Source organism: Oryctolagus cuniculus, chromosome 19 (assembly GCF_964237555.1).
Source record: "Oryctolagus cuniculus chromosome 19, mOryCun1.1, whole genome shotgun sequence".
Classification (NCBI taxonomy): Eukaryota; Metazoa; Chordata; class Mammalia; order Lagomorpha; family Leporidae; genus Oryctolagus; species Oryctolagus cuniculus.
The window spans coordinates 31,032,515-31,053,319 of record NC_091450.1 but is presented as its reverse complement, the minus strand read 5'-3'; the positions used below and the strand labels follow the sequence as shown (position 1 = coordinate 31,053,319).

General features: G+C 53.9%; 1 protein-coding gene across 9 annotated transcripts in view; it reads left to right on the top strand.

Annotated features, from left to right (window-relative positions):
* Nucleotides 1-20,805, top strand: part of C19H16orf96 (chromosome 19 C16orf96 homolog) — a 72,622-nt gene that overhangs the window by 12,078 nt on the left and 39,739 nt on the right. For 8 of the 9 annotated variants that reach the window (XR_011384447.1, XR_011384448.1, XR_007915637.2 and 5 more), the window contains exon 2: nucleotides 11,956-12,548. Coding sequence is in view for 5 of the 9 variants with exons in the window: in XM_070063985.1 (XP_069920086.1) it covers nucleotides 11,956-12,548 (593 nt within the window). In the remaining 4 variants the exon portion in view is untranslated. Of the gene's footprint in view, nucleotides 1-8,244; nucleotides 8,452-11,955; nucleotides 12,549-20,805 lie in introns of all 9 variants that reach the window. The other variant, XM_070063986.1, reaches the window with a different exon arrangement.

Below are 20,805 nucleotides of genomic sequence, written 5' to 3'. Positions count from 1 at the left end.
TATGCAAAAACTACATGGATTTCAAAATTTTCTTTCCACCAAAATCAGTTTATCTTTTAATTACATTTTCCATGAACCTTTGAAATGCCCTCATACAGCATAACTGCAGATGGTCTTCGAGTTCTTTTGTGTCTTTTATATTATTTAACCCACCTTCTGTGTATCAACAGAGACAAAAAGTCAAAATCATCCTTCCTCTATTCGCCAAACACACATACACCTGCCTTTGGTCCTCCCTGTGAGAAAGGTTACTTACACAATTCTTTCGTCTGTCACTACTTACTGGGCATCTATAATGTGCTCTCTACAAGCCAAATCCTAGTGAAAGGAAGACAGGGTTTACATCAGAAGCTCACAGAGTAGTGTGTGAGAAAGGCACTGGTCAGTAACAGCACAAGTCCCTGCCACGAGAGTGTGAAGGAAAGACCTGAGACGCACCGAGAACCCGGAGGAGGAGGCATTTACCCCAGCTTCTCTTGGAAAGTGGTGGAGCTGACTTCTGAAGGGTGAACAAGGGAAGGGAGAGTGTTGCAGCCAGGACAACTGCCCGTGCCAAGGGCTTGTGGGAGGAGAGAACAAGGCAAGAAAGGGGACTAAAAGAAAGTCAGCTGGAAAGGGATTAGTCCAGAGTAAGTAACCAACTCCTACAACTCAACAGCAGCCCAAAACCCAACTATGAGTAAGCAAAAGGCTCGAATAGACACTTCTCCAAAGAACAGGCACAAACATCTAGTACCCACACAAGGGCTGCTCACAAAGCTTCATAAATCACAAGGGGAAATGGAACCAGAATTACAGTGAGAATCATTTCACATCGTCAGGACGGCATTTACCAAAGAAAATAACAAGTACTGGTGAGGATGCAGAAAATTGGAACTCTTGTGTTTGCTGGTGGGAGTGTGCAATGGAGCAGCCAACATGGAAAACAATGCGGCAGTTCCTCAGAAAACTAAACCCGAGATTATTGTATGATACAACAGTTTTGTTTGGAAGCAGGGATTCAAACAGATATTTGTACAGCTGTGTTCATAGGAACATCAGGTGGCTTGCTATTTGATCTAGAAGCCATGGGACGTCATGATGAATTTTATTTATTTATTTATTTACTTGAAAGGCAGAATTACAAAGAGAGAGAGGCAGAGACAGAGGTCTTCCATCCACTGGTTCACTTCCCACGTGGCCACAATGGCCAGAGTTGGGCCAGACTGAAGTGAGGAACCAGGAGCTTCTTCCAGGTCTCCCACATGGGTGCAGCGACCCAAGCACTTGGGCTATCCTCTGCTGCTTTCCCAGGCACATTAGCCGGGAGCTGGATTGGAAGTGGAGCAGCTGGAACTTGAACCACTCCCACATGGGGTGCTGACACAATACAGTGCCAGCCCCTGTGAAGGTTCAAGCAGGGGCGATGTTATGGTTTGAACAGGAGTTGGCCCCCAACCTTATGCAGATACTTAAATCCTGAGGTTTTACATTAATGGATAATGGATTCATGGTTGATAGACTGAGTGGAGGCCTCATCCAGTTGTGGTGTGAAGGTGGGGTCTTTGGGAAATGATTGGATTGCAGTAGGTTGCTGGGGCTCAGCCCCATGATCGAATCATGGCTGTGTAAACAGAGCCACGGGAATGCGCCTGCTTTCTGTCTCTCTGCTTCCTGGCTGGTGTTATGAGGGCTCCTCTGAAGTCCTCCCAGGTCACCAGATGCCTGAACCAGCAGGGCTGTCCAGTCCTGCACTGTGAACCCAGAACCGTAGCCCAAATAAACCTTTTCTAAGCTGTTTCGATGTAGTTACGAAAGCCTGACTTGATGCAGGTGGCACGGAGATTTCTGTTTGAAGGAGCACTGCTTCTGAACAGAGAATGGGTCTAGGAAGGCTGGGGTAGATACGCGGAGACGCCGAGGAGGCCAGCGCAGAGGTGTGACGTGGACCGCAGCACTGGTGATGGCAGGGAGGGCAGTGGAGGGGACTGGGAGGTCGAAAACAGACAGGTGTCGTACGATTGGCTGTGGAGAGGCGAGTGTAGAATCCTAGGCACCTCCCAGGAGTGTGTGGACAGCTCCGGTTTGAGGCCTTGTCAAGGGACTTGGATAAGTAGAAAATTTGATCTTTCCAGGAAGTTTAGGCACCCGCAGCCCCATCCTGTCACCTGCACACACGCTCCTGTGTGGGTGTGAGCACGACTCTGGCTGTCATAACCTCTGCCAGACCGCAGCCCCTTCCCCGAGCTCCCTCTGTTTTCTAGACACAGCGAGGAACCAGCCTCACCGGTGGTGCTGGGGGTCAGCCAGGATCGTGGTTTCAGGCAACAGAAACTGCGCTGGTTTCCCAGCAGAAAAGGAGTTGATTGGAAGGTCACAGTTGCTCACAGAATTGTTTCCTGGCTGGAGAGCCTGGCCCAGGTGGGAGCCAGGAAGGTGGGCTTGGGCAAGATGCCACCCCGGGGTAGCATGCCTGGCGGCTTAGATGCCACTGCTCGGTGACCTGGCTGCGTACACTGGGTTCCTGATGACCTTGTGGTCATCCTGAAAACCCTCTTCACTGTCTCTTTGCCCTTTGAGTTTGTCAGCTTAGGGCTGTTAGCCACGTTTTACAAAGCCAAGGCTCAAGGGTCTTGCCTGAGATGACCAGTGGCTGAGTGCACTGATCCCTAGACTGAGGTTTGGCCATGGTGCCCACAGCTGCTTTTTTTTTTTTTTTTTAATAGATGTATTTATTTATTTGAAAGGCAGAGTTAGAGATATCAGAGAGAGAGAGAGAGAAATCAATCTTCCCATCCACTGGTTCAGTCCCCAAATGGCCACAGTGGCTGAAGCTAGACCAATGTGAAGCCAGGATCCAGGAGCTTCTTCCTGATCTCCCACCCAGGTGCAGGGGCCCAAGCACTTGGGCCATCTTCCACTGCTTTCCCAGGCAACAGCAGAGAGCTGGATCGGAAGTGGAGCAGCTGGATCTTGAGCTGGGTGCCCACGGATTCTAGCAGATTAGTCTGGGGCCAGTTTGAAGCTGTTTTGTTTTTAAATTTATTTATTTGAAAGGCAGAGTTAGAAGGAGAGAGAGAGAGAGAGAGAGAGAGAGATCTTCTGTCCACTGGTTCTCTCCCTAGATGGCCACACTAGACAGGACAGGCCAAAGGCAAGAGTTGGGAACTCCATCTGGGTTTCCCATATGTTTGGGCCATCTTCTGCTGCTTTCTCAGGTGCATCAGCAGGGAGCTGGATGAGAAGTGGAGCAGCTGGGACTTGAACTAGTGCTCGTATGGGATGCCAGTGTCACAGGAAGTGGTGGTTTAGCCTGCTGTGCCACAATGCCAGCCCCTTAAGATGTTTAAGAAAGAATTGGAGGGAGACCTGGAAGAAGCTCCTGGCTCCTGGCTTCCTAATTTGGCCCAGTTCTGGCTTTTGTGGCCATTTGGGGAGTGAACCAGCAGATAGAAGATCTCTCTCCGTGTGTCTCTTCCTCTCTCTGTCTTTAACTCTGCCTCTCAAATAAATAAATAAATCTTAAAAGAGAGAGAGAGAGAGAGAGAGAGAGAGAGAGAGAGAGAGAGAGAAATTGGTCCTGCACTTGGGAAACAGACGCAGCAGTTTCCATGTTGACTTTTCACACCTAGCCAGGAACGACCCTGTAGAATCCAATTGAACCTTTTGCCTCTGTGTGGGGGCAGGTAGCCTGCAGTGCTGTGGGATCTCCTGGTTATCCTCAGCTATTTACCTGGCATGAGAAATGGCTTGTCTAGGCAAAACAGGTGAACAGCACTTGGTAGGACTGTTTGACATCAGTTTATTTGGGAGGAAGAGGAAAACGCTAATAACTGCTTCCAACCCTGTTAATTGGCTTCTGGCTCCAGCCAGCCGTCCAGAGGATGGTGATGAGTTTGACCTGGAGTTGTCTGATGTCGGGGATAGAACTGAGCAGTGCAAACACTGCTGCCGCCTGGCGCCCTCAGCCCAAGAGTGTCCTGGGGCCTGCATTTCTCGGGAAGCCAGGAGCACCCTTGCAATGCCACAGAGGCCTCTTCTGCAGGAACAGCCGAGACGTCTTTTCCTTTTTGCCAGAAGTTCTACTTCCAGGCCTGAACAGTGGTTTTTGTAATCGATCTTTTCGAGTCTAACAAACTGGCTGGATTTGGGGTTTCGTTCTGCTTTGCATTTGTATCATAAGTGGGCATCAGATCACACGTGACATGTGGTCCTTTCCCATTCTGTAATGGAGAGTGAAGGAATGCTTGTACGTGAGTAAATACACATTGGTGGTGTATGAGATCAGTTCAGCTAAGATTCTTTTTCTCCCGTCACACGTGAGCAAGCTGAAGCTCCAGCGCACGTGTTGAGCACACAGGCAGTATCAGACCTGAACCAAGGGTTTGGACATAGGTTTCAGCTTGGAGACAGGGAGAACCAGAGCACCCCTAGGGCCGCCTCCTTTAGGCAGAGGCCATCACTTGCATCGTCCATGGTTTACCAGCCCTGCTTCATTCTCTCTCCTTTGCCAGTAGCTCACTGCACTGTGGGCACACTGGCCTTCTGTCTGCTTCTGACCACACCAAGCTCATCCCGCCTCAGGGCCTTTGCACCACCATACCCTGTGGCTGGAGTGCTCTTCCCATGGCTCTTCAGTCACTGGTTCATTCAGGTCTTGCTCCACCTCATGGCAGTGTCAGACACCTTCCCTGACAGCTTTGTGGGTTGTCTGTTGCCATGTAACAAATCACCCCAAAACACAGCAGCTGAAAACAACAGGAAGTTATCAGCTGGTGTGGTTTCTGAGGGCCAGCAACTCCCAAGTAGCTTAGCTGGGTGGTTCTGGCTCCGGTTTCCCAAGTGTGGGGTCAGGGTCGCAGCAGGACTGCAGTTGTCTCAAAGCGTGACCACATGTGGACCCACGTCCACGGGCCCCTCCCTGGCTGTTGCCATCTGTACCACATGGAACTGTCCCTAAGTCTGCCCAAGTGTCATCAAGACCAGGCAGCTGGCTGTCCCCAAAGCAGGTGATACAAAAGAGCAAGAAAGCAACCAGAAAGGAGCCACCGTGTTTTTCAGAACTTGGCCTCAGAAAGGGCGTCCTGTCACTTGCACCGAATTCATTGGGCCCTTCAGGCCGGCCTGATACCATGGGGAAGAAGACCACACAGTGCGAGTCCAGGAGCTTCGATGCTGGCTACCACCCCATCCTACCTGAATCAGTGCCCCTCACCCCTCTGATTCTGTCCTGTTTTGTTACATATATAACCTCTATCACTACCTGAAGTTGTTTTATTTCTTTTTTTCAAATTATCTATTATTTTGAAAGAGTTACAGAGAGAGAGGTAGAGGCAGAGAGAGAGAGAGAATTTCTTCCATTCTCTAGTGAACGCTCCAGATGGCCACAACAACCGGAACTGGGCCAGGCTGAAGCCAGGAGCCAGGAGCCTCTTCCAGGATAGCAGGGCCCAGCACTTGGGCCATCCTCCACTGCTTTTCCCAGACCATTAGCCAGGAACTGGATTGAAAGTGGAGCAGCTGCAACACAAACTGGCTCCCGTATGGGATGCCGGCGTTACAGGCAGCAGCCTTACTTGCTATGCCATGGTGCCGGTCCCCAAATTATTTTATTTCTTTGTTAGAAAATAATTATCTGGGCCAGCGCCATGGCTCACTTGGCTAATCCTCTGCTGATGGCGCCGGCACCCAGGGTTCTAGTCCCAGTTGGGGTGCCGGATTCTGTCCCGGTTGCTCCTCTTCCAGTCCAGCTCTCTGCTGTGACCTGGGAAGGCAGTGGAGGATGGCCCAAGTGCTTGGGCCCTGCACCCACATGGGAGACCAGGAGGAAGCACCTGGCTCCTGGCTTCGGATCGGTGCAGCACCGGCCGCAGTGGCCATTTGGGGGGTGAACCAACGGAAGGAAGACCTTTCTCTGTCTCTCTCTCTCTCACTATTTAACTCTGCCTGTCAAAAAAGAAAATAATTATCTGTCTCTTCCACTAGGTTAGAGACTTCCATCAGACTTGCTCTCTCTGGTCTCCTCTACTATTTTTGGAGGGTTGGGGAAAGGCAGAAAGGTGGAAAGACAGAAAGAGAGAGCCCCCACCCACTAGTTCACTCCCCAGATGCCTGCAGCAGCCCCTAATTGGGACCAAAGCTAGAAGCCTGGAACTCAGTCCGCGTCTCTCTCATTTGTGGAGGGACCCAGTCACTTGCCCATCGCCACTGCCTCGCTGAGTCTGCATTCCCAGGAAGCTGGAGTTAGCAGTAGGAGCTGAGGACTGAACGCAGCCAGGTACTGCGGAGTGCAAGCATCTAACAGTCATCTGAGCTGCTGGCTGAGCCTGTCCCTTTCTGCTGCCCCCCCCTTTTTTTTTTTGACAGGCAGAGTTAGTTAGAGAGAGACAGAGAGAAAGGTCTTCCTTCCGTTGGTTCACCCCCAAAATGGCCACTACAGCCGGCACTACGCCGATCTGAAGTCAGGAGCCAGGTGCTTTTCCTGGTCTCCCATGCGGGTGCAGGGCCCAAAGACTTGGGCCATCCTCCACTGCACTCCCAGGTCACAGCAGAGAGCTGGATTGGAAGAGGGGCAACCGGGACTAGAACCCGGGGTACCAGCGCCACAGGCAGAAGATTAGCCTAGTGAGCCGTGGTGCTGACCCCTTTTCGCTTCTAAGAGCAGCACCTGACACATAAGCAGTGCTTAATACATACTGGACAATGTAGACAATGAGAAGTCCCAGGCACGGTCCTAAGGACTGTGGGATATCTCACCATCTCTGCGGTCAGATTGCAGCCCAGTCTCCAAGGCCTGACTTGGGTTTGGGGTCTTTAAGGTGACTTTCCACCTCTGCTCTGCTGTAGCCTGTGCTCATTTGGTAGCTTCCCCCGCTTAGATCCCCAGGAAACACACACTGTGGGCCCAGCGGCTACCAGCACCGCGACTTTGCCCTGCCCTGCTTGCCTTGGAAGGCAACACTGCACCTGACCTGTGAACTCTGGCTGACATCGGCTTTACATCACGCTGCTCTGCGCCCTGGGGCAAGTGACCTAGCCTGCCTGAGCCTTGGCTGACTCATCTGTAAAACGAGGGCAGTGATAGTCCTGCCTCATGGGTGTGTTTAGAGGCTTCAGCATGTGTCTGTGGTGAGTGGAAAGCCTTTAGCCCTCAGTGAAAATGAATCAGTTCTCATTGTTCCAGAATGAAGAGAGAGAGAAACTGGCCATTGGTTGTAGTACCAGATCCTCCAGCCAGAGCCAGAGTCCTTAACTGACAAACCTCAGCCTTGAGTTCTTGCTACAAATCCTGCTGGTATTTTCTAGAAAGCCAAGAGGCTTTACCAAAACAAACAAACAAACAAACCCACTAGAGTCAGGCATTTGGCTGAGGGGTTAAGACATTGCTTGCATCTCATATTGGAGTGTTTGGGTTGAGGTCCCAGGCCCGCTTCAGGTTCTGGCTTCCTGCTAATGCACACACCTTGAGAGGCAGCAGGTGATTGGGGACTTTGTTCCCTCCCATCCATATAGGAGACTAGATTGAGTTCTTGGCTCCCAGCCCTAACTGTTGTAGGCATTTGGGGAGTGAACCAGCAGATGAAGGATCTCTTTCTCACTCTCTATCTGCCTTTCAAATTTAAAAGGGGGGGGGGGTTTAAAAGCCTAGCCATCGACTATTTACACTGCTGGACCCACAGTATTTAGAAGTGTCCACCACCTGCCTGGTGGGTAGGATCAAGAACACAGGCACTAGCAAGTGTTGGTGAGGATGTAGAGAAATTGGGACCCTATGGCCGGCGCCGCGGCTCAATAGGCTAATCCTCTGCCTGCAGTACTGGCAGTACTGGGGCGCCGGATTCTTCCCCCGGTTGCCCCTCTTCCAGTCCAGCTCTCTGCTGTGGCCCGGGAGTGCAGTGGAGGATGGCCCAAGTCTTTGGGCCCTGCACCTGCATGGGAGACCAGGAGAAGCATCTGGCTCCTGGCCTCGGATCAGTGTGGTGCACTGGCCGCAGCAGCCATTGGAGGGTGAACCAACAGAAAAGGAAGACCTTTCTCTCTGTCTCTCTCTCTCTCACTGTCCACTCTGCCTGTCAAAAAAAAAAAAAAAAAAAGGGACCCTCTCAGGTTTCCAGGGGAAATGTAACCTGGGGCAGCCCCTCTGTAAAATAGCAGGACAGTTCCTCTAAATGTCCCCGCAGTTACCCGGGGACCCAGCAGTATACCTACCCACGTGTGCAGGAGCTCTGACGACTTGTGCCAAAACCTGTGCACTGCTTCTCACAGCAGCAGCATTCATGGCCAGCAGGGGTGGAAACAGCCCATGTGTCCGTGGGCAGAGGCACACACCCAGACGGTGGAATGTCACTCAGCCGCAGGAAAGCTCGAAGCACCAACACACGCATGTGACAACACAGATGGACCCAGAGAACTCGCGCTGAGCAAGAAACCAGTCTGAACTGCCCAGAGCTGGCAGACGCATGGAAGCAGAAGGTACTGGTGGCTTCATGGGTGGGGCCCGGGCTGGAGAGGGAGTGCACTCACCGAGGGGCGTTGCCTTCTGTCTTGACGGACGTGTGCTCAGGTTAATTATGGGCATGCTTGCACACATCTAGGAGCACACGAAAAGTGACCGCGTTGTGTACTTCGTGTGGGTGACTTGTGCGGTACATGAACTGCATCTCCATAAAGCTGTTACCAAAGAGAAGCAGCAGTGTCCCAGCGGCCTAGACTGCAGTGGGGCCGTACGTATCCCTTACGCAGCGGACAGGAGCCCTCTTTCCTTCCCACCGTGTGGAGGTGGGCAGTCCCTGCCCGGCAGGCCTGTGTGTCTGAAGAGCACAGACTGGCCCTGTGGCCCAGAGGGGCCAGTGTTCCTCCTGGGTTTCACGGATGGAGCACTACTGGCCTCCATAGCAGCGTTTGCATGAGGTCAAGAACACAGGACTAGTGAACAACATCCCTGAAAATTGTGTCAATTCAAAACGACTCTCCTTGGGCTGTTGTGCCAGTGCCCCAGCCATCGGCCAGAGTGGGACACCAGGTGGCTCTGGAAGGGAGCCCTTTGAGTCTGCACTGGCCTGGTACCTGGCATATAAGGGGTCTTCAGAATTCAGAAAGCTCATAGAAAATGCATACTACGAAAAAACTATAGGGGCTGTTGCTGTGGCTTAGTAGGTTAAGCTTCCACCTGCAGCTCTGGCATTCCATATGGATGCTGGTTCGAGTCCTGGCTGCTCCACTTCCAATCCAGCTCCCTGCTAATGGCCTTGGAAAGCAGTGGAAGATGGCCCAAGTGGTTGGGCCCATGCACTCACACTGAGACTTGGAAGAAGCTCCTGACTCCTGGCTTCAGATGGGCCCAGCTCCGGCCGTTGCGGCCATTTGGGGAGTGAACCAGTGGATGGAAGACCTTTCTCTCTGTGTCGCTCCCCCACTCGCGGAGGAACGACACCGGACTGGATGCTGTTTTCTTTCCCCGGTCCTTCCCAGATTTGCTGCCACTCCCCCGCCTCCGCGGAGGAGTGGCACCAATGAGCTCTCTGACCGACTCTCTGGGGGGGGGGGGGGCTCGCATGTTGTCTCTCTCTTTTATAGTCCTCTCCCACCAATCCGTGCTCTGCTGCCCACGTGCTGAGCACGCCGCTTTTTTCCAAACAGGGGTTGGGTCAGGAATTAGCATTTAGCGAAGCAGCTGTGTAAGATTTGTTTACTCTCTCTCAGAGCCATATGATGGGAGATCAGATGCATAGAGTTAGTCTTAATAGTCTCAGTGGTCTAATCTACTCTCGGTAGTCTCAGTACTTATTTTGCCATGTTGCGGGAGACAGGCCCTGCTCACCACATCTCTGTCTGTAACTGTAACTCTGCTTCTCAAATAAATAAATGTCTTTTTAAAAAAACTATGCATGGGTTTTGAAATTGTTTACACAAAAATTAATTTATCATCTAATTCCATTTTTCCACAAACATTTTGAAGTACCCTTGTGTATCGTTTTTGGCCATCGTGGCAACCCCAATGAAAGGGTTTAATTTCCTTGTGTGGCAGTTAGGGGAAGCCATGGCTCAGAGGAGCTGAGTCACTTGCACAAGGTGACACAGCCAGTGAGAGAGGGACTTGGGCTCCATCTCACGAACCCAGAGCAGACTGGCGTAGCAGCAGGGGTAACACTGTCCAGCGTTACCCCTGAGGAGCCAGGCGAGCTTGGCCCTCGGCTGGCAGAATCTGTGAGTGGGATTCATGCTGTGTGCCAAGAACGTGGGACTGCAGTGCTTTGTAGGCTGAGAGTCAGGGCCTTGGGTGTTGAGTGGAGAGCCTTCCCTGCAGAATTCCCTAGGAGCCAGACTACCAGCCCACCCTTCTCCTGTCCCAGAACTGACGGCAGGGCCCTACCCTGCCTCCCAGTTCTGCAGCAACTGGCTCAAGGCCATGTTCTTAAGACTTTGAGAGCAGAGCTGAGACCCTGCCCAGGAGCCCAGCTCAAAGAGGAGAGAGCAGAGTTTGATGAGGAAGTCATCACTTGAGCTTTCTGGACGAGCAAGGACATCCAGGACTCGGAGCACATAGAATGGAAAACTGGAATTCCTGGATGGGCATTAGGCCATGTCTTGAAGCCAGCTGAGTTCTTCATCTTTCTCTGTGTCCTCTTTTCTTCAAAACTAGGCCTTGGGGAAGGCATGTTTGCACAATAGTCAAGATGCCACTTTAGGCCGGCGCCGCGGCTCACTAGGCTAATCCTCCGCCTTGTGGCGCCGGCACACCGGGTTCTAGTCCCGGTCGGGGCACCGGATTCTGTCCCGGTTGCCCCTCTTCCAGGCCAGCTCTCCGCTGTGGCCAGGGAGTGCAGTGGAGGGTGGCCCAAGTGCTTGGGCCCTGCACCCCATGGGAGACCAGGAGAAGCACCTGGCTCCTGCCATCGGATCAGCGCGGTGCGCCGGCCACGGCGGCCATTGGAGGGTGAACCAACGGCAAAAGGAAGACCTTTCTCTCTGTCTCTCTCTCTCACTGTGCACTCTGCCTGTCAAAAAAAAAAAAAAAAAAAAAAAAAAAAAGATGCCACTTGGACCAGCACTGTGGTGTAGCGGGTAAAGCCGCCGTCCGCAGTGCCGGCATTCTCTATGGGCGCTGGTTAGAGTCCTGGCTGCTCCATTTCCAATCCAGCTCTCTGCTATGGCCTGGGAAAGCAGCAGAAGATGGCTGTGTGCCAAGTGCTTGAGCCCCTGCACCCAGGTGGGAGACCTGGAAGAGGCTCCTAGCTCCTGGCTTCCGACCGGCCCAGCTGCAGACTTTGTGGCCATTTGGTGAGTAAATCAGCAGATGGAAGATCTCTCTCTGCCTCTACTTTTCTCTGTAATACTGCCTTTCAAATAAAAAAGAAATATTAAAAAAAAAATAAGGGGGGTGGTGCTGTGGCACAGCGGGTTAACACCCTGGCCTGAAGCGCTGGCATCCCATATGGGTGCCAATTCAAGACTCGGCTGCTCCATTTCTGATCCAGCTCTCTGCTATGGCCTGGGAAAGCAGTAGAAGATGGCCCAAGTCCTTGGGCCCCTGCAGCCGTGTGGGAGACCCGAAAGAGGCTCCTGGCTCCTGGCTTCAGTTTGATGCAGCTCCAGCCATTGCAGCCAATTGGGGAGTGAACCAGCAGATGGAAGACCTCTCTCTCTCTCTTTCTCTCTGCCTCTCCTCTCTCTCAGTGTAATTCTGACTTAAAAACAAAAACAAAAAAACAAAAAACAAAAACACTTAGATCTTCCCAACCCCAAGAAATCTTCCTGATTTTAGAGACTTCTGAGGGGCCAGTTACCTATCAGTTCACCAAGCACTTCTTGGAAAGGGTCGTCTGTTTTACGTAATCAAAGGCTGTAACGAACAAGCTTCATGTTCCCTGTCCAGACTCATCAAATACTGATAGAGCAGGAGCTCCGCCCACTGATAGAGCTAGCTCCGCTGGGCTAGCGCACTTGCCCACCTGACCGTGTTCTCTGGTGTCCTAGCAACCAGAACCTCGGCCCTGTGTTCCACCAGTCTGGATAGAGGCCATTCCTGCCGGACCACTGTGACTCGCTGCCTCCTTGAGCTCCTGTCCGTGCAGCCCTTGGGATCACGGACAGCTACCGCTTGTCCAGAAGGACCTGGGACCCAGCCCCGCCAGCACACCCGTCTCAGGATGAGCTTCTCGCTCACATTCATGGAGCTGGCCAACATCGCCATCCCGCAGTGCGGGGTGGTGAACTTCAAGGCCCTGCATCTCGTGCTGCAGGGCATCCTGGAGCACATCCACTTGGCCGAGCTCTCGAAGGTCCTCTCGGGGGACGAGGACTTCCTCCAGACCTCACAGATCATGTTCATGCCCAGGGAAGGAGACGCCCAGCCCATCCTCAACCCCATGAAGCGGCTCGGCAACATCTTCGACCACATGGTGGATCGCATCAACACGATGGAGAACAAGCTGGCTGAGCTGCAGGACCAGCCCTCGACCGACCAGCTGCTGGCAGGCAGCAAGGGGACCGGCCAGCCTGCCCAGAACCTGTGGCAGCTCATCAGGCTCCGGAAGAAAGTGGAGGGCAATGAGGAGGCCCTGACAAAGGTGAGCCCCCAGCCCCTGGGAGCCCCCTGCTCCTGCCGCACTTTCTCACCTGTTGCCTCACAGTGGGCTGTCCTGTTCCACAGCGGGATGGCACAGGGCCTAGGATCAGGCAGAACCAAAACTGCAGGCTTGCCTCCTGAGTCAGGCGTTGAGGACAGAAGCCAGAAACTAAAATTACGTGTTGTTTGATCCCATTTATATGAAATGTCCGGATCAGGCAAATCCACAGAGACAGAAAACAGATTGGTGGTTCCCAGGGGCTGGTGTGGTGTGGGGGATGGGAAGTAACTTTTAGCCTTGTGGGAGTGGGGGTTCCTCTAGGAGTGGTGAAACTATTTGGGAGGGGCCAGCACCATGGCTCACTTGGTTAATCCTCCGCCTGCAACACTGGCATCCCATGTGGGCACCAGGTTCTAGTCCCGGTTGCTCCTCTTCCAGTCCAGCTCTCTGCTGTGGCCTGGGAAGACATTGGAGGATGGCCCAAGCGCTTGGGCCCTGCACCTGCATGGGAGACCGGGAGGAAGCACCTGGCTCCTGGCTTTGCATCGGCGTAGCTCCGGCTGTAGCGGCTATTTGGGGGTTGAACCAACAGAAGGAAGACCTTTCTCTCTGTCTGTCTCTGTCTCTGACTAACTCTATCTGTAAATAAAAAAAAATGAAAGAAAATATTTGAGAACTGGATAGAGGTGATGGTTGTACACTATTGTCAGCATACTAGATGCCACTAAGTAGTTTGTTTTAACGAGGCCAGCTGGATGTCACATGACTCTCACCTCAATAAAAACAAAACCGAGGAGGTGACATGAGGAGGCACCATGGTGCTCATGTCCCTTTTGGGGACAGACAGAAAGCCAGGGAATAGAATCTTGCAAGAACTAGCCATGAGGAGCGGGAGGGGGCATTGTCTCTGACATTCAGAAACGTCCAGCAGTTTGCTGAAGGTCCAACAGCCAGTGTTGGGCAGAGGTTGAGTGGACGCTGTGTGGCCCTCGGGCCTGCCTGGGACTGCAGGGTCCCCTGCTGGAACGTAGTTAGTGTTCAGGAAAGAGTGGCCAGGAAGGGAGCAGAGAGGGGTATGTTCAGGTGATGGGCAAGGTGAGGGGAGACTGGACCTCACACACTACTGCAGGGGCGTACACTGCTGTGTGGGGAGAGTGGACCTCACACACTACTGCAGGGGTGTACACTGCTGTGTGGGGAGACTGGACCCTCACACACTACTGCAGGGGTGTACACTGCTGTGTGGGGAGACTGGACCTCACACACTACTGCAGGGGTGTACACTGCTGTGTGGGGAGACTGGACCCTCACACACTACTGCAGGGGTGTACACTGCTGTGTGGGGAGACTGGACCTCACACACTACTGCAGGGGTGTACACTGCTGTGTGGGGAGACTGGACCTCACACACTACTGCAGGGGCGTACACTGCTGTGTGGGGAGACTGGACCCTCACACACTACTGCAGAGGTGTACACTGCTGTGTGGGGAGAGTGGACCTCACACACTACTGCAGGGGTGTACACTGCTTTGTGGGGAGAGTGGACCTCACACACTACTGCAGGGGTGTACACTGCTGTGTGGGGAGATTGGACCTCACATACTACCGCAGAGGTGTACACTGCTGTGTGGAGAGACTGGAACCTCACACACTACTGCAGGGGTGTACACTGCTGTGTGGGGAGACTGGACCTCACACACTACTGCAGGGGTGTACACTGCTGTGTGGGGAGACTGGACCTCACACACTACTGCAGGGGTGTACACTGCTGTGTGGAAGACTGGAACCTCACACACTACTGCAGGGGTGTACACTGCTGTGTGGAGAGACTGGAACCTCACACACTACTGCAGGGGTGTACACTGCTGTGTGGGGAGACTGGACCCTCACACACTACTGCAGGGGTGTACACTGCTGTGTGGGGAGACTGGACCCTCACACACTACTGCAGGGGTGTACACTGCTGTGTGGGGAGAGTGGACCTCACACACTACTGCAGGGGTATACACTGCTGTGTGGGGAGACTGGAACCTCACACACAGCTGCAGGGGTATACACTGCTGTGTGGGGAGACTGGAACCTCACACAATACTGCAGGGGTGTACACTGCTGTGTGGGGAGATTGGACCTCACACACTACTGCAGGGGTGTACACTGCTGTGTGGGTAGAGTGGAACCTCATACACTACTGCAGGGGTGTACACTGCTGTGTGGGGAGACTGGACCTCACACACTACTGCAGGGGTGTACACTGCTGTGTGGGGAGACTGGACCCTCACACACTACTGCAGGGGTGTACACTGCTGTGTGGGGAGAGTGGACCTCACACACTACTGCAGGGGTATACACTGCTGTGTGGGGAGACTGGAACCTCACACACAGCTGCAGGGGTATACACTGCTGTGTGGAGAGACTGGAACCTCACACACTACTGCAGAGGTGTACACTGCTGTGTGGGGAGACTGGACCTCACACACTACTGCAGAGGTGTACACTGCTGTGTGGGGAGATTGGACCTCACACACTACTGCAGGGGTGTACACTGCTGTGTGGGGAGACTGGAACCTCACACAATACTGCAGGGGTGTACACTGCTGTGTGGGGAGATTGGACCTCACACACTACTGCAGGGGTGTACACTGCTGTGTGGGGAGACTGGAACCTCACACAATACTGCAGGGGTGTACAATGTATGTGGAGAGATTGGACCCTCACACACTACTGCAGGGGTGTACACTGCTGTGTGGGGAGAGTGGACCTCACACACTACTGCAGGGGTGTACACTGCTGTGTGGGGAGATTGGACCTCACACACTACTGCAGGGGTGTACACTGCTGTGTGGAGAGACTGGACCCTCACACACTACTGCAGGGGTGTACACTGCTGTGTGGGGAGACTGGACCCTCACACACTACTGCAGGGGCGTACACTGCTGTGTGGGGAGACTGGACCCTCACACACTACTGCAGGGGTGTACACTGCTGTGTGGGGAGATTGGACCTCACACACTACTGCAGGGGTGTACACTGCTGTGTGGGGAGATTGGACCTCACACACTACTGCAGGGGTGCACACTGCTGTGTGGGGAGAGTGAAACCTCACACACTGCAGGGGTGTACACTGCTGTGTGGGGAGATTGGACCTCACACACTACTGCAGGGGTGTACACTGCTGTGTGGGGAGATGGGACCTCACACACTACTGCAGGGGTGTACACTGCTGTGTGGGGAGAGTGAAACCTCACACACTACTGCAGGGGTGTACACTGCTGTGTGGGGAGATTGGACCTCACACACTACTGCAGGGGTGTACACTGCTGTGTGGGGAGAGTGAAACCTCACACACTACTGCAGGGGTGTACACTGCTGTGTGGGGAGATTGGACCTCACACACTACTGCAGGGGTGTACACTGCTGTGTGGGGAGATTGGACCTCACACACTACTGCAGAGGTGTACACTGCTGTGTGGGGAGACTGGACCTCACACACTACTGCAGGGGTGTACACTGCTGTGTGGGGAGATTGGACCTCACACACTACCGCAGGGGTGTACACTGCTGTGTGGGGAGACTGGACCTCACACACTACTGCAGGGGTGTACACTGCTGTGTGGGGAGACTGGAACCTCACACACTACTGCAGGGGTGTACACTGCTGTGTGGGGAGATTGGACCTCACACACTACCGCAGGGGTGTACAATGTATGTGGAGAGAGTGGACCCTCACACACTACTGCAGGGGTGTACACTGCTGTGTGGGTAGAGTGGACCCTCACGCACTACTGCAGGGGTATACACTGCTGTGTGGGGAGAGTGGACCTCACACACTACTGCAGGGGTGTACACTGCTGTGTGGGTAGAGTGGACCCTCACACACTACTGCAGGGGTGTACACTGCTGTGTGGGGAGATTGGACCTCACACACTACTGCAGGGGTGTACACTGCTGTGTGGGGAGACTGGAACCTCACACAATACTGCAGGGGTGTACACTGCTGTGTGGGGAGATTGGACCTCACACACTACTGCAGGGGTGTACACTGCTGTGTGGGGAGACTGGAACCTCACACAATACTGCAGGGGTGTACAATGTATGTGGAGAGATTGGACCCTCACACACTACTGCAGGGGTGTACACTGCTGTGTGGGGAGATTGGACCTCACACTACTGCAGGGGTGTACACTACTGTGTGGGGAGATTGGACCTCACAATACTGCAGGGGTGTACAATGTATGTGGAGAGATTGGACCCTCACACACTACTGCAGGGGTATACACTGCTGTGTGGGGAGACTGGACTCTCACACACTACTGCAGAGGTGTACACTGCTGTGTGGAGAGACTGGAACCTCGCACACTACTGCAGGGGTATACACTGCTGTGTGGGGAGAGTGGACCTCACACACTACTGCAGGGGTGTACACTGCTGTGTGGGTAGAGTGGACCCTCACACACTACTGCAGGGGTGTACACTGCTGTGTGGGGAGATTGGACCTCACACACTACTGCAGGGGTGTACACTGCTGTGTGGGGAGACTGGAACCTCACACAATACTGCAGGGGTGTACACTGCTGTGTGGGGAGATTGGACCTCACACACTACTGCAGGGGTGTACACTGCTGTGTGGGGAGACTGGAACCTCACACAATACTGCAGGGGTGTACAATGTATGTGGAGAGATTGGACCCTCACACACTACTGCAGGGGTGTACACTGCTGTGTGGGGAGATTGGACCTCACACTACTGCAGGGGTGTACACTACTGTGTGGGGAGATTGGACCTCACAATACTGCAGGGGTGTACAATGTATGTGGAGAGATTGGACCCTCACACACTACTGCAGGGGTATACACTGCTGTGTGGGGAGACTGGACTCTCACACACTACTGCAGGGGTGTACACTGCTGTGTGGAGAGACTGGAACCTCGCACACTACTGCAGGGGTGTACACTGCTGTGTGGGGAGATTGGACCTCACACACTACTGCAGGGGTGTACACTGCTGTGTGGGGAGAGTGGACCTCACACACTACTGCAGGGGTGTACACTGCTATGTGGGGAGACTGGAACCTCACACACTACTGCAGGGGTGTACACTGCTGTGTGGAGAGACTGGAACCTCACACACTACCGCAGGGGTGCAAACGGTGCTGCCTCTCTGGAGAACAGTCCTGGCGGTGCCAAAGCCTGTGAGGGCACTTCCACCCTGGGTGTGCGCCAAGGAAATTGCAGACAGGTGCTGAGATAAAACCTGTCCTTCCTCCAGTGTCACGGCAGCGTTACGACAGCCAGGTGGAAACACCCGAATGCCTGTCTGCAGGAGGCGCTGCCGTGGAAGCCTGGCGCCACCTCTGTGAGCCTCGTGGCCGGGAGCAGCCCAGCCTCCTCCATCTCTGTGTTCTCTGGAAGGTGGAGCTCATGCTGACGGCCTTGATGCGCTACTGTTGGGGAAGGCGCGCTTCAGGATGCGCGGCACCGGCGGAGGGCCAAGTGACTCTTAACTGCTGGTATTAGTGTGTGGTATTCCCTTCTTGCTGCTGCCTGAACAGACTAACAGCGCTAGTGCCCTCCAACGGTACAGATCTGTTACCTTACAGTTCTAGCGCTCAGAAGTCTGAGTCGTCTCACTGGTCGAGCATCGAGGTGGCGCCAGGACAGCATCCCCCTGCAGGTCCTGGAGGAGACTTTCCCTGCCTCTTCAGCTCCTGGAAGCTGCCCGCATCCCTGACTCATGGCCCCCTCTGTCACCTTCACAGCCAGCAGCCTGGCAGCTCCGCCATCCTTAGACATCTCTCTGACCCTGACCATCTTCTGAGGACCCCTAATTCCATGGCACTGAGACAAACAGATCCCTCCCTTTCAACAGGCTTCCTTTAGGCACACCTGCCAGGGTGTGCTCTTAAATCTGCATAGGCACAGGTTTGGGGATTGAGGACGTGGACATCGATACGGACTGTGAGTCACTGTCTCACACCTGTGGTTCACCTGCCATGTGCTGGGCCCTTGGCCAGGTGTTGAGGTCAGAGAGGGAGTCCTTGACCTCTGAGCACTCGATCGGCAGCGGGGAGACAGGTGGAGGATGAGGTTGGATGTGGTTGAGCAGTTTGGCCAGGCTCAGGGCTGGGGCCGTGAGTCAGGGCTGAGAGTGCCTGATTCAGGGCGGGACCCCGGCAGGGAGACTGTCTCCGAGTGCTCCCCCCGCATCCTGTAGCCAGACGTCCAGGGGAAGGAAGGCCCATGTAGGGCGACTTCCGAGAGCAGCCCACCCTTGCTCCCTGCTGGACTCTGATGCCCCGGCCGAGCTCCTGCTGATGAAGAAGCTGTGTGCCAGGGAGCAGTGGAGAATGGTCAGGTGCCGCAGACGGCGACCATCCACCCAGCCGTGAGACTTAGAGAGGGATGTTCTCGTCCACACCGTGGTCTTTTTTTTTTTTTTTTTTTTTTTTTTTTGACAGGCAGAGTGGACAGTGAGAGAGAGAGACAGAGAGAAAGGTCTTCCTTTGCCGTTGGTTCACCCTCCAATGGCCACTGTGGCCAGCGCGCTGCGGCCGGTGCACCGCGCTGATTTGATGGCAGGAGGCAGGTACTTCTCCTGGTCTCCCATGGGGTGCAGGGCCCAAGGACTTGGGCCATCCTCCACTGCACTCCCTGGCCACAGCAGAGAGCTAGCCTGGAAGAGGGGCAACCAGGACAGAATCCGGCGGCCCGACTGGGACTAGAACCTGGTGAGCCAGCGCCACAAGGCAGAGGATTAGCCTAGTGAGCCGTGGCGCCAGCCCACACCATGGTCTTATCATCTCATCTGTGCAGGGAGCTAGAGGTTTGGTTTTCAGGGCTTTTAAAAACACGTTAGGAAGCGTAAGATCCATAGACGGGGCCTGCATTGAGCTGTAGTGGGTTAAGTTGCTGTCTGCGACGCTGGCATCCCACATGGGCACTCGTTCAAGTCCCAGCTGTTCCACTTCCTATCCAGCCCCCTGCCACTGTGCCTAGGAGAGCAGAGGAGGATGGCCCAAGTACTTGGGCCCCTGCCCCAACGTGGGAGGCACAGATGAGGCTCCTGGCTCCTGGCTTCAGGCTGGCCCAGCCCTAGCAGTCGCAGCCATTTGGGGAATGATCTTTCTCCATCTCCCTTTCTCTCTCTCTCTCTAGCTCTGCCTTTCAAATAAATAAAATATTTTTTTAAAAAAGTAGACCAAACTGGTACTCTAATTAGCATCCATATGGGATGCTGGCACACCAGGCAGCAGCTGAACCTGCTGGCCCACAGCCCAGCCCCCCAGATCTGTGTCCACCCACCCTCCCGTCTGAGCTCCAGAAGCACATTTGATTTGATGCAGGCATTTGTGCCTTGCCTCTGGGTCATCTGCACGCTGAGGGCGGACGTGAGACTGGCATCATCCTGCACAGGTCCAGGGTAGCTGGGGTCAGTCAGGGTGATGACAAGCTGTTGGGCTGAGTCGGCCGCTCAGCCAGTGATTGCCCACCCCTTCACGGAGGTGGCACATCCTGGATCTTCCTTGTACTGCTGTGTGCCCAGCTGCAGTGTCACAGCCTCTCCCTAGGAGTCAGGGTGATTTTCAGAGTATCAGGGGTTAACACTCTTCTTTTTGAAGTTGAGATAAAGTCACAAAATATAAACCATTTTTAAATGTGTGTTTTTATCCTCTTGGAGAGAGAGAGAGATGTTTCATCTCTTGATTCACTACTCAAATGCCTACCACAGCCAGCACAGTGCCAGGCTGAAGCTAGGAGCCCAGAACTCCATGTGTCTCCCGCATGGGTAGCAGGGGCCCAAGCACTGGAGCCATCATCAATAACTACCTCCCAGGATACATGAGCAGGAAGCTGGGTTGGAAGTGGAGCAGCCAGGACTTGAACTGGCACCTCAACATAGGACACAAGCATCCCTAGCGGCTGCTTGAACCACTGTGCCACGATGCCTAGCCCGCAGTCGACTTTTTCAAGTGAACAGTTCAGTGATATTTCATCCAATGGCAGTGTTCCGACTGCCACTTCTATCTAGTTCTAAACTTTGTCACCGTGAAAGGAAACCCCTGCCTTCCCAGTTGCTCCTCCTCCCTCCAGCCCCAGCAACCAGCAGTCTACTTCCTGTGTGTCAGCGCTGCCCGTCTCGACACTCAGCAGAGAGGCAGTCACCCCTGTGTGCTCTCCTGAGCCTGGCTCTTTTCACTGAGCGCGTTGTCCGCAAGGATCCTGTCTGCTGGGGCGGGTGTCAGAGGCTGGGGCGGGTGT